Source organism: Felis catus, chromosome B3, assembly GCF_018350175.1.
Source record: "Felis catus isolate Fca126 chromosome B3, F.catus_Fca126_mat1.0, whole genome shotgun sequence".
In the NCBI taxonomy this organism is placed as follows: Eukaryota; Metazoa; Chordata; class Mammalia; order Carnivora; family Felidae; genus Felis; species Felis catus.
In genome coordinates this window covers 70,734,630-70,749,262 of record NC_058373.1, presented here as the reverse complement: position 1 = coordinate 70,749,262, position 14,633 = coordinate 70,734,630, and the positions used below count along the sequence as shown (strand labels likewise).

At 36.3% G+C, this 14,633-nt stretch overlaps 1 protein-coding gene across 1 annotated transcript; it reads right to left on the bottom strand.

The window, feature by feature from the left end:
• Nucleotides 1-5,081: 5,081 nt before the first annotated feature.
• LOC101098543 (olfactory receptor 4K3) lies at nt 5,082-6,588 on the bottom strand. The gene has a single exon (XM_003987370.3). The coding sequence runs from the start codon at nt 6,468-6,470 to the stop codon at nt 5,523-5,525; it is 948 nt and encodes a 315-aa protein (XP_003987419.3). The 5' UTR covers nt 6,471-6,588; the 3' UTR covers nt 5,082-5,522.
• Between the last annotated feature and the right edge of the window lie 8,045 nt (nt 6,589-14,633).

Genomic DNA, 14,633 nt, shown 5'->3' with positions numbered 1-14,633 from the left:
AATAGACTGTTATAATAAGTTTTTTTTTTTGCAAGCCCCATGGTAACCACAAAGAAAAAACTTGTAGCAATACAAGATAGAAAAGAATCAAAACATAGCACTACAAAGAATCATCAAATCAAAAATGAAGATGGCAAAACTGGAAAGGAAACAAAAGAAATTATAAAACAGAAAACAATGAACAAAATGGCAATAAAAAGTCCTTATTATAAACAGTGACTTTAAATGTAAATAAACTCACCACGCAAACAAGACATAGGGCAGCTAAGGGATAAAAAACAAGATCCAACTATATGCTGTCTGTACGAGATCTGCTTTAGATTTAAGGACACACAAACAGGCTCAAAGTCAAGGAATGGAAAAATACATTCCATTCAAATGGTAACCAAAAGAGAGAAGGGTATCTATACTTCTATAAGAAAAAATAGACTCTAAGTCAAAACTGTCACAAAAGCAAAGAAGGTCTTTATGTAATGCTAAAGAGTCAATTCAACAGGAAGATGTAAAATTAGAAAAATACATGTACACAAAATGAGAATACTTAAACATATATAGCAAATATTGACAGATCTGAAGGGAGAAATAGATAGCAATAAAATAGGGGTGCCTGAGTGGCTCAGTCGGTTAAGCGACTGACTCTTGGTTTCAGATCAGGTCATGATCTCCTGGTCTGTGGGATTGAGCCCCAGGCTGTCAGTATGCAACCTGCCTGGGATTCTCTCTGTCCCTCCCCCCTCACATACCCTCTCTCTCTTTCCCCCTCAAAATAAATAAACTTTAAAAAGAAGATAGCAATACAATAGGGTTAGAGACTTCAATACCCCATACAATAACGAACAGATGATCCAGACTAACTACTCATAAGGAAACAGCAGGTGGAAACAACACTACAGACCAAATGGACCTACCAGACACATACAGAACATTTCACCCAAAAGCGGCAGACTATATATTCTTCTCAAGTGTGCATGAAACATCCCCAGAAGAGATCACAGGCTAGGTCACAAAACAAGTCATTACAGATTTAAGAAGACTGAAATAATTCCAAGTATCTATTCCAAGCAGAGTGGAATAAAAAATTAGAGATCAATGACAAAAATAAAATGGGGAAATTAACAAATATGTAGAAATTAGCTTATTTTTGAACAACTGTATCAAAAAAGAAATAAAACCAGAAATTAGCACATATGTTGAGACAAATGAAAACACAACATACCAAAATTTATGGGATGCATACCTCCCTGGGTCTCCAGGATATTTTGAAGAGTATAAAAGCAGAGTCCCATGGGGGTGGGGGTGTCGGGGAGAGGGAAAATGGGTGATGGGCATTGAGGATGAGCACTGGGTATTGTTTGTAAGCGAAGAACCATGAGAATCTACCCTAAAAACCAAGAGCACACTTTACACACTGGGTGTTAGCCAATTTGACAATAAATTATATTTAAAAAAAGAAAAAAAATGCAGAAATGAATACAAAATAAAAAGCATAGGAGTTATTATTAAAAAAAGAAAAGCAGAGTCCCTTTCCCTGTACATTCTACCTCAATTTCTCCTGACTTTTAGGAAGTTTTATAATTGAATTACCATATGATAAAATGAGTTGACAATCAAAGGTCCTACACACAACAAGTACTCCAAAGCACGTCACAGATGATTCAATCAGATCAGAGATTTGCACAAGGTCCCATAATTAATGGCAGAATTTGATGGGGACAGAATTTGATAGGGGCAACTATTTATCTCTGAAATGCTCTCTATCTGAACATTTCTATGATTAATATGACACAGTAAAAGAATGGTGGGGTAGTAACAAGGAAAACACAAAAGGGTGTTTGGAAAAACATTATTACTTTAAAAATTGTACCAAATCACTACTTGTAACTGTGCCTGGAGTCAAATGCTATGGCAGGTACTAAAAACAAATTACCCAAACAAATGAATAACAACAACAAAAGCAAGCAAGGGCAAAGTTTCTGTTCTCAAAATGTTTATAAATTACAAGAAGAAAAGACAGACTCAAGAAATGGTTAGGCAACAATATATATCAATGTATAAAATTAATAATGCAGGAAACATCAGCTCTGAAAAGAGTAGAGGTTAATAAAATAATTTGAGGAGCCGTTTTTGAAGAGGTGGGGCTTAGGTTAAACCTTCAAGGAGGATGTCATAAGATCATACTATGTCTTGGTTCTAAAACCATTGAAATTTTTTTTGAATTTTTTAAAATGTTTATTCATTTTTGAGAGACAGAGAGAGACAGAGCATGAGCGGGGAAGGGGCAGAGAGAGGGAGACACAGAATCTGAAACAGGCTCCAGGTTCTGAGCTGTCAGCACAGAGCCCGACATGGGGCTCGAACTTACAAAGTGTGAGATCCTGACCTGAACCAAAGTTGGATGCTCAACTGACTGAGCCACCCAGGTGCCCCATAAAACCATTGAAATTTTTAAAAATGAAAATTGTAACATCATCTTCTAAATCATGGGGGGGGGTGCAAAATGATAACTGACCAGAAAAAATGACACAAGAAAAAAATCTTTTTTTTTTTTTTTTGGTCATGTTTTTGATAATGAAGCATCACAAACCCTGAGCTACAGCTCAGATGAAAGGCCAGTTTGCTGATTTTTCTCTCCTCAAATGAGCAGGAGACAGTTTTTCAAGCAGAACAATGATTTTTTTTTGCTGGGAGAGAAATATATCTAAAGGGATTTTTGATATTAGGAACCCAGTTTGGGGATGATGGCCCACTGCTGAGATCATCCACTCTGAGACAAACTCAATTTTATGTGTGCACATTTAATTTTTGAACAATATTAAGTATTTTGACATATATATACATATATATTTATTTATTTATTCCTGGTTTCATTTATTAGACTATAATTAAGAGATCAATTTGTAAAATAAGCTCAATAGAGATAAATGAAGAACATCTAGTTAAAGAATAAAAAAAAGAAAAGAAAAAAATTGCTCTACGAACCACAGTAGTCGTGGTTTCAATTAGGCTAATGACTCTTCCAGGTGAAGAGAAGGCATCATAAAATTAGCTTATTTCCTGAAATTGTTTGTCAGGTTTATCCTTTACAGCAAACTGTTGAGACTCAGTGTTAGGCTTCTTTGTGGTAATGAGAATACCAGGTAAAGAGCATGCTCAGATAATTAAGTGTCAGTAGAGAATATGAGGCAGGGAGGGAGAGAACCCTGTAGGTGGAGCGCTTAGAATGCAGAATGGGAGAGTCCTTTATTCAAATTTTCTTAGGTTGGTGCTTATGTTAACCATCTAGATTTTGTCTTTGGGGTTAATTTACCATGTTGCATTCCTAATACTTGGAACTTTATTTTAAAGCACATGTAAATTTCCATATAATGGAACCCATGATACTTATTTGGCAGTAATTCTATTAGTGTGTGTGTTAAGATGCTAAACTGGAGCAGAAAATACATAGTCTGACACAGAAAAAAAATGCAATATTCCTTACCCTGATCAGCCAATCATAAGCTATTGATCAAAATGAAATATGAACAACCTGGAAACTTGATCTAACAGAATTGAGAAGGTGGGAGAACAGATTTATAATATCCAGAGTCACAAATAAACAAAAGGATTTTAAATTACTTTTTTCACTAATATTAATTCATTGGTAGATCTCTCAAGTAACCATTAAACACATTAGTAAACTGAACTAGCTGTACTTCATCACAAGAAGTATTTAAGAGTTTCCCTATTCAGGGCCCCTGGGTAGCTCAGTCAGTTAAGCATCTGACTTCTGCTCAGGTCATGATCTTGCAGTTCATGGGTTTGAGCCCCATGTTGGGCTTTGTGCTGACAGCTCAGAGCTTGGAGCCTGCTTCAGATTCTGTCTCCCTGTCTGCCCCTCCCCCACTCACACTCTGTCTCTCAAAAATAAATAAATATTAAAAGAGTATCCCTTTTCAACTTTACTAAATTCAATAACCTTTCAAATAATTTTAAACAAGTGATAGTTGCAATTCACAATTGTACAGATTCAACACACAGACTACTGAGTCAATATAGTAAAGTTTTTATTCATTTATTTATGATTACAAGCATTTCTTACGTATGTATGTATCTATCTGTATCTTGCTATACAGCCGTCTCCCGTCTATCTGCTTTTCCATTTATCTGTTCATCCATTCAGCTAATGATTGGTTTATCTTTCTTTCCACTCTTTACAATCTATTTTTCCCATCAGTCATCTCTAGATATTCACCTGTCTTTACCTAAGGCCAAACGAATATTACAATATTATGCAAACTTTGACAATGCCAGGAAGCTGGATAATTATTTAGGGTTACAGTTAGTCCACTTATATGCACTGACATTTCTTCTATGTGTAACTCTCAGAATGACAATGACCAAATGCTCTTGAACATAACCTAGCCCTTGTTCAGTTGAGGGAGAGAGAGAGGAGAGGCATGTTCTAGGCTAGACTTTGTCATACAGATGTATGAACTTGAGAAAGTTACTTGTTCCCTGATTCTCAACTGCATCATCTGTAAAATAAATAGGTATTTCTAGATGGTTTCTATATTCTAAAAACTTTAGTTATTAGGTATATCAAATATGTTGAAAGACCACTGTTTCATAGCTCCCTTAAGTCAAATACTGTGTCTAACCAGGGGGGAAACTGGTTCAGATCCGTTAGGACACTACTCTTTACAGGTATCTTTTGATTATAAAAACAATAAAATAAATGTTATAGCACCAAAATAACTTGTTACTGTTTAGAAAACAAACATATTTCTCTCTTTGGAGGTGAATGACCTAGATTCTGCCTCTAATTAGCATTACCATGAAAAAGCTACAGTGTCCTTGGGTCTCTAGTTTCAGCTTCTAGAATGGGAGTGTGGATGGAATTTGCTATATACTACATATCAATCTTTAATATATAAGGCTACCAGAATTTTCTGGAGTTAACTGTACTGTTTTAAAATTGGAAAATCCACTCTAGGGAACTTAGGGACAGAATATAAATAAGGTACATTCTTATTTTTGGTTTCAAAATATTAAATACCACATATTTTTAATTCATAAGAATCTTCAATTTTTTTTTCCCGACTTTTGAACTAAAATAATTCATGCATCAGCACCTTTGTCAGCAATAAATAATTTCATTGTTACTTCAGTGTACAGGGTAGTATACTGGGTGTTGGCTTAGAGGCTACTTACAAGAGACTACAAGCAAATTTACTCTTAAAACATGCAAATGTCTCAGGGGGAGGAATACTCAAATAAACTGTTTATATTTGACAAAAGCTGGATATTCTAAAAAGTGGGTCTCTGGGCAGTAAAATGCTGAGTATAGATGTGATGATGCCCTGTTGTAAATGTTACATTGTGTGGAGAACAATTAACATGAACAGAACTCAGTGAGGGCTAAGACTGATTACATAAATAATTCTGCCAGGAACTTACTGGTTTCTCGAAGTAGCATCACTTTGTTGACCAACTGAATGAGGAAGGTAAATGCCAAACAGGTATTTCATTTTTGTATAAGGAAATCAAGGGGTATGATCAGTCTTCCTAGACTTAAAGATATGGCTGCTAAGTTTTCTCATGCAATCCTTGACGTCTTTATTTCTAAGGGTATAGATCACTGGATTCAAGAGGGGAGTGAAAATGGTATAAAATACTGAGAGCACTTTGTCTATTGGGAAATTTGTGAAAGGCCATACATAGATGAAAATGCATGGGCCAAAGAAAAGGGTCACAACAGTGAAGTGGGCACTGCAAGTGGAGAGGGCTTTGGAGGACCCACCAGAGGAATGTTGCCGCACAGTGACCAGGATGATAGTATAGGAGATCACCAAAAGAATGAAACACACCAGGGCAATCATGCCACTGGTTGAGATCATGAATACTCCCAGAATGTATGTGTCTACACAGGCGAGTTTAATTACCAAGGGGAGGTCGCAGAAGAAGCTGTCCACTTCATTGGGTCCACAGAAGGGCAGATTCACAGTAAATGCTAACTGACTCATAGCATGGAAGATGCCAACAATCCAGGAAAGTGATACGAGCCCAACACACATTCTTCGGCTCATAATGGTTAAATAACTTAGAGGTTTACATATAGCCACGTACCTATCAAAAGACATGGATATCAGCAGTACAATCTCAGCACCCCCTAACAGATGCAGGAAAAATATCTGAGTGATGCAGCCTTCAAAAGAGATGGCTTTGTGCTCACTGAGGAAATCTGCAATCATTTTGGGGGTGGCAAATGAGGCCAGAGACATGTCAATGAAGGAGAGATTGCCCAGCAAAAAGTACATGGGGGAGTGAAGGCGTGGCTCTGACATGATGGTGAGCACAATAAGGAGGTTCCCCAGTACAGTGGCTGCATAGACTATGAAGAAAAACAGGAAATAGAAGATCTGGAGTTCCCAAGAACCGGAGAGACCCTGTAGTATGAATTCAGTTACGACTGACTGATTATTCCAGGCCATTCACTCTGATTTCTGGAAGGATTCTGACATTTCCAGATGGGAGGATAACTAGGAAAAAATACAGTGATCAAATTAAAAGTAAGGTGTTTTTGTTTTTGTTTTGTTTTGGCATGACATAATTTAGTGGCATCCCACTACCAGATAGTTCCCTGTTTTATCACTGATCACAGTGGTCAAATACTTCACCATGGTCTTTCCAGGTATCTAAATTGGTTCAATTCAAGATTAAATCTTATGACTTAGAAATTTGCTTAAAAATAAGATATAAGTCTTCGTAACAGGAAATAAAAAATAAGCTATTTGAAGATTTACTCCTCAGTTGTGAAGTACTTAAAAAATTTTTCTTAACTTCCAAAAAGTTTTGAAGGGAAAGAATGGTAACCTTTTTCAAAATATCATGATGACTGAAGGACTGGAGTGGACAAAGTTTGAGAATCATGATAGATGGTAAGTGGGAACACACAAGTGGAAAGGAATGTGGGCACTGTCTCTTACAGTGGGTAGAGTAAAGGAATAGAACATAAGGAGGGGAAAGAGCTACAGAGAAACATAATCTATTCCAGTTTTCAGATGGAGATTGTCCAGAATCAAAATGAAATAGCCTCTCATTTTTAGTTCATTTCAGTCATGCAGATATGAATAACATTTGTTTTCTACACTACCCAAGGCCAGGCATTTTTCAAAGGCTGGTGAACAGGATGTAGCTAGAGTGTAAAGGTTTTATAAATTTCCTAGTATATTTTATTATTCATTTATTTTTTAATGTTTATTTTATTTTTGAGAGAGAGAGAGAGCGCGCACAAGAGAGAGCACAAGAAAGAGCACAAGTCGGGGAAGGGCAGAGAGAGAAGGACAGAGGATCCAAAGCAGGCTCCACACTGACATCAGAGAGCCTAATGCAGGGCTTAAACTTGCCAACTGCAAGATCATGATCTGAGCCAAAGTCAGACACTTAACCAACTGAACCACCCAAGTGCCCCCCGCCATGTATATTTTAAACAGAAAGACTGTTAAATGGCATGCTACCTAAATATTTTTTAACTGCTAGCTTTTATAGACTTTCACTGAAGCAGTTTGAAGCAGAAAACTCTTCGTGTTTCAGGAGTTCACTTGGAACAAATAGGAGACAGATTTAAGTACAGACAGAAGATGGTGATGGTGAACCTACACGTTAGGTAATACCATATGCCTTAAAAGTTAAAACTAGACTTCTTAGGTTATCTAGCTCTCACTGAGATCTGAAAAGACTTTACAAACTGCATTGAAAGCCAATTGAGAAGATATGTACTTAAAATTCACGACAAACTCCAAACTCCTTTATTCTTGCCACTAAACTAAGCTTTTTTCTTTCTCAAAACTCTGCTACAAGTACACATTTTAAATGAATTGTTCGAAGACTAAATCCTATTTATACACACAATTACCCATATTTATTGGCTTTCCCCCCCTCCCTGAAATTTGGGTGCTCTTTCCTTAACTCCACGTTGTTCTTCTGACTTTATCCATTCCAGAAACTTTTAGATTTGTTTCTGGCCCCACATACCTGATATTAAAATGGGTGTCACAGCTCTTACTTAGATTGGTGTAGCAGAAATAGTGGCAGCCCAGGATTCAGACAATGTGAATTAAATCTTGTCCTACATATGTGAGACTGGATAATTTACTAAATCATCTGGTGCCTTGATTCTTCATAAATAATACAAGTTGGTTGAACTGGATGATTTTAAGATCCTTTCCACACACATATTAATATTGCAACATTCAACTAGTACCTGAAAGCAGTGACAATTGCTTGAGAGTGACCTATGTCAATACTATGCCTAATTTCTAAGTCAAGGAGGCTCACAATTCTTGGGACCTTTGTATTTATAATGTCCGTATTGGTAGGAATCAATTCAGTAAATGACATGGCATGAAAAAGACCAGCTGCTGCTTGGGGAATAAACAGATGTTCAAGTTGCAGTGAGAGTTATTAAAACATTCAAATTTGGCCACAGTTAAAGATGAATCACAAAATGTTATGATTGTTCTTAAGTGCTTCATGTATATGGTATGGATATTGTGGGATAAGGGAAGCCAGTAGGCTTTTAACTTTTATCTTGGACCATAGCAAAGGTAAGAAAAATAAGATTATTTGACTTGTGGGATTACAAATGTCATCTCTCAGTTCCTCCACTAATTTTTGAGAATAAGGCCTGTGTTTCCCTGCTCAGAGAAAAATTCATACTGTGAATAATAGAATCAATGAATGGTTGAGAGTTTAGATTTTATAATATTCACTTGAATCATTATAGAGTAGGGGAAGAAAAGAGAAATGAAAAGTGAAGAAATATATGACACATTCTAAATACATAAAAGATGTTAAGTGATCATTAAGTCTTTAATATCTCTACATAATCAGAATAACAACCAATAAAATTTAGATGAAAATTAAGTATTTCTCTATTGAGAAATTTTGAAATATCTACCTTGTGCTTGACTTGTACTCATCAAGTAAAAGGAAATAATTTGATGAAACTACATTATATACAGCTGGGGTAATAAAGAACATTGGATATTAGATTTGGAGGCCTGAGTTCACATCACAGGGCAAGACTTTACTATATTACCCTGAGAATATTACATTATCATTTTGAACTTTAATGTCCTCATCTGTAATGAGAAATATAAAACATATTCAGTTTCACAAAAATACTCAATTTTTTGTAGTGAATTTTAAATGAGATAACACTAATTTGAAAAGATAAGCTAGTCAAAGCCACAATAGGAGATCACCTCACACCTGTTAGAATGGCTATCATAAAAAAGATAAGAGATATCAAGTGTTGCCTAGGATGCAGAGAAAAGGGAGCCCTAGCACACCTCTGGTGGGAACGTAATTGGTTCAGTCACTTGGAAAACAGGACAGCGGCTCCTCAGGAAATCAAAAATAGAACTACCACATATGATCCAGAAATCCTACCTCTGAGAATATACCCAAAAGAAATGAAATCAAGATCTTGAAGAGATATCTGCACTGTTCAAGGTAGCATTATTCACAATAGCCAAGATATAGAAAGAATCAAAGTGTCAGTCAACAGATGAATGGATGAAGATGTGGTATTACATACAGTGGAATATCATTCAGTCATGAGAAAGAAGGAAATTCTGCCATTTGCAATAACATGAAAACATTATGCTAAGTGAAATAAGTCAGAGAGTCATTTACATGTGAAATCTAGAAAAGCTGAACATATAAAAACAGAGAGTAGAATGGTGGTTACCAGAAGCTTGAGAGTGGGGAAATGGGGAGATGTTGGTAAAAGGGTACAGACTTTCAGTTACAAGATGAATATGTTTTGTAGATCTAATGTAAAGTATGGTAATTATAGTTAACCATACTGTTTTACATACTTGAAGTTTGCTAAGAGAATAGATCTTAAATGTGTTCGCCACAAAAAAGAAATGCTAATTGGATGAAGTGATGAAGATGTTAGCTAACTCTACGGTGGTAATCGTTTTACAATATATAAATGCACCAAATCAACATGCTGTACACCTTAAATGTATATGTTAATTATATTGCAATAAAGCTGGAAAAAATTAAAAAAAAATAAAAATGATACGAACCATGTAGATTTTTGGTCGAGAAAACAACAGGTTTAAGTTCCATAAAGTAGAAATGTTACAATCACTCTATGATCAAATGCAACAAAACTAGAAAATAATGGCATTTTTTAAAGGTTTTTGCACATGGAAATTTAAATATTTTAAATATCTTCTCTTAAACTCTGGTGGCTAAAAAACAAACTACAAACCAAATTATAGATTTTCTTAAAATTCATGATAATAAATATATGACATTTTTGAATCTACAAAGAATATTTAAATGGCATTTAGAAGAAAATGTATAGCTTTAAACATTTATCAAAAATAAGTGAATTAGATTCCCAACTCAAAAATTTAGGAAAAGAATATAGCAGAAGCCAAAATAAGGCTAAAGAAATTAATGAAGTAGCTAAGAGGAGGAGAATTTAGTATTTTTTTTAAGTTTACTTATTTGAGAGAGAAAGAGATTGAAAGACATAGAGAGCGGGAGGGGCAGAGAGAGAGAGAGAGAGAAGGAGAGAAAGAATCCCAAGCAGGCCCTGCACTGTGAGCATGGAACCTGATATGGGGCTTGAACCCACAAATTGTGAGATCATGACCTGAGCCAAAACCAAGAGTCAGACGCCTAACCAACTGACCCACCCAGGTGCCCCAAGAAGTAGAATTTAGTAATAAATCAAAATCTCAGTTCTTTAAAAAAACTTCTTTGAATATATCTGGGTTGTTAGTTTTTACTTAGGTTGAATTCTGTCAGTCAGAGTTCAGTTTAGAAAGCAGAGCCACTGTGCATTATGGGATAAGGATTCAACCATAGAAATCAGACCCTGAACAATTGTGGAAAGACCTGCAGAAGTAAAAATATAAAATGAGGAGTTGCAGAATCAGAGGCAACACCAATGAGTCAATCTAAGAAAGCAAGCTCATCTAGCCAATGAAGTAGGGCTATAAAAGGAAGCTGGTACAAGGAAAAGGAAAAGGAAAAGGAAAAGGAAAAGGAAAAGGAAAAGGAAAAGGAAAAGAAAGAAAGAAGGAAAGAAAGAAGGAAAGAAAGAAGGAAAGAAAGAAGGAAAGAAAGAAGGAAAGAAAGAAGGAAGGAAAGAAGGAAAGAAGGAAAGAAAGAAAGAAAGAAAGAAAGGAAGGAAGGAAGGAAGGAAGGAAGGAAGGAAGGAAGGAGAAGGAAGGAAGGAAGAAAAAGAATGAGAAAGAAAGATGTGAAACTGTTAGTTGTGTGCATAGGCAGTTGCATCTGTTAGTTGTGTGCATCTGTCATGGCCTGTGGCTACTGTAGATACTCAAATAAGACAGGAAAAAGAATTGGGATACAGAGTTGGAGTAAAACAAGCCAGAACCAGAACCTCTTGGAATGTCTGCATCTGCATGATATCTAATCTAACCATAATGATCAGAGGGGAATGGCTACTGCTTTATGCTGACTCCTCTCACATCCCAAACAAACTTCTTTTAAACAATACTAACCCAGAAACCTGCAGGGTAGGGGATTAGGGAAAAGGCAGTTCTTATGTAACCATGTCCACAACAGAAAAATTCTGTTCACTTCTCCCCACAATCCACAGGAGAGACTCAGTTAAATTTATTTGGGAGATTGGCTGGTGCTAGAACATCCAGGATGGGTTTCCTTACATTTTTGTTGCTCAGCTTGAGTGGCTGAAATGGCTGGGGGTCTCTTCCTTTCTACACAGTATCTTACATCCAATAGTCTAGCCTGAGCTTATTTATATGATGAAATTTTTATTTTATATGATGAAAATCAAAGCTGTAGGACTGTTAAGGGCTCAGCTCTGGAACTCACACAACAACCCTGCAGCCACATTGTATAGTGCTAAGCAATTTACAAGGCCAACCAAGATTCAAGGGATTAGGCAAAAATCCATTTCTTATTTGAAGGAGATATAAAATATTCTGGTTATTGTTTTTAATATGTCGCTATCCACTCTCTGGATATGAATTCTGTAAATGAATTATTTACATTTCTCTCAGATAGAAAACATGTCCACTCAATTGCGAGATACCCAAAGTCTCAGGCAATTACAGCTTTTGGCTTAAGGTCCAGAATCATTTCTTCTGTACCAGTTCCAGATATATATGCAGCCCCTTGGGTACAGATCCTCTTAGTATGGATATCTCTGAACCGAAAAAGATACCATTTGCTCTATTCTCCACACAATATACAATGATGAGACTATGATCAGTTAATTGTGATGGGTCAGCCAATGCAAAAAGCAGGTAACACACAGCAGGCCCTGGCCCACAGTTATTCTGAAATACTTCTGGGTATTTCGTCAACTTCCCTGACTCCAGAGGGCAGAGAATGTTCCTTGACTCTGGCCTGGTTCTGCCCCCTCCTCCCCGAGGTAGTTCCCTAATCCATTGATCTAGGTAGCTCTTGGCCACAACCTAAGAGTCATTTTTCTTTTTCCATAGGTGACAGACTATGTTTTCTGCTGAATAGTTCCCTCGGCCTACTTCAGATCTACAAAAAATTGGGAGCCCCAGAGATCTCTCTTGATTCCCATTTGTAACATATCTTTCAAAACGTTGTGGGCTCTCAATGTACTAGATGGTATACAAGATGGATAAAGTGAAATGATAGATCAAATGTGCACAGCATTGGGGAAAGGAGGAGAGGAAGCAAAGAGTAAAATACAGTTACTAACCTAAAACTCTCTGGATTGTAGTGTAATGTTCAGGGTTTTAGATGTGGGTTTTAAAGTTCTACCACAAGGTGAACTTTTAGAGCTAAGGCCAGGGCAGCAAGAGTAGTTCATGAATAACACTACTTCCCAAAATATATTTTATAAGTTTAAAATTGTATTCAAAGATTGTTATCTTGCAAAATGTAACCCCAAGTATGAAAGGTGTGTGCCTTTTATTACCAGTAATTACAAATACAGTGGTCAAAAAGAAGCTAACCAGGAACCTAGTGCAAGTAATGGAGAACTATCAAAGAAAAGTGGCAATTCTTGCATCCCATTTCAATTCACATTTCTCATCATCTTTTTTTATTTTTTAAGGTCTATTCAGATTGTTTTTAAATTTTATTTTTTTAAATTTATATCCAAATTAGTTAGCATATAGTGCAACAGTGATTTCAGGAGTATATTCCTTAATGTCCCTTACCCATTTAGCCCATCTCCCCTCCAACAACCCCCCAGTAACCCTCTGTTTGTTCTCCATATTTAAGAGTCTATTATGTTTTGTCCCCCTCCCTGTTTTTATATTATTTGTTTCCCTTCCCTTATGTTCTTCTGTTTTGTCTCTTAAAGTCCTCATATGAGTGAAGTCATATGATTTTTGTCTTTCTCTGACTAATTTCACTTAGCATAATACCCTCCAGTTCCATCCATGTAGTTGCAAATGGCAAGATTTCATTCTTTTTGATTGCTGAGTAATACTCCATTGTATATATATATATATATATATACCACATCTTCTTTATCCATTCATCCATCGATGGACATTTGGGCTCTTGCCATACTTTGGCTATTGTTGATAGTGCTGCTATGAACGTGGGGTGCATGTGTCCCTTCAAAACAGCACACCTGTATCCCGTGGATAAATGCCTAGTAGTGCAATTGCTGGGTCATAGGGTAGTTCTATTTTTAGTTTTTTGAGGAACCTCCATACTGTTTTCCAGAGTGGCTGCACCAGCTTGCACTGCCACCAACAATGTGAAAGAAATCCTCTTTCTCCACATCCTTGCCAACATCTGTTGTTGCCTGAGTTGTTAATGTTAGCCATTCTGACAGGTGCCAGGTGGTATCTCATTATGGTTTTGATTTGTAGTTCCCTGATGATGAGTGATGTTGAGCATTTTTTCATGTGTCGGTTGGCCATCTGGATGTCTTCTTTGGAAAAGTGTCTACTCATGCCTTTTGCCCATTTCTTCACTGGATTATTTGTTTTTTGGGTGTTGAGTTTGGTAAGTTCTCTATAGATTTTGGATACTAACCTTTTACCTGATATGTCATTTGCAAATCCTTGACTCAGTTTAGGTAGTTTGTATATTTCTAGGAATTTGTTCATTTCACCTAAGTAATTTACTGGCATATAATTATTCCGAGTATTTATTATATCTTTTTAAATTTCTGTAAGGTCAGTAGTGGTGACCCCTGCTGCAATGATGCTGTCATTTGAGTCTTCTTTTCTGTTTGTCAGTCATGCTAATCTTTTCAAAGAACCTTGTGGTTTCATTCATTTTATCTATTGCTTTGCTACTCTCTATTTCATCAGTTTCTACTCTAATCTTTGTTATTCCTTTTCCTTGCATTAAGTTTTATCTTTTTTTTCCAGTGTCTTAAGGTGGAAGATTGGGTTATTAATTTGAAATCCTTATTATTTTTTTAATGTAATTGTTTAGAGCTGTAAATTTCTCTCTAAACACTGCTACTTTAGCTACATCTCATAAGTGTTAGTATGTTGTGTTTTTTTATAATTTTTTTTTTACATTTATTTATTTTTGAGAGACAGAGAGAGAGAGACAGAGTGTGAGCAGGGGAGGGGCAGAGAGAGAGGGAGACACAGAATCTGAAGCAGGCTCCGGGCTCCAAGCTGTCA

Bases quoted from the DNA above. Each gene is read 5' to 3' on its own strand.
- LOC101098543 (XM_003987370.3), bottom strand. From the start codon at position 6,470: ATGGCCTGGAATAATCAGTCAGTCGTAACTGAATTCATACTACAGGGT.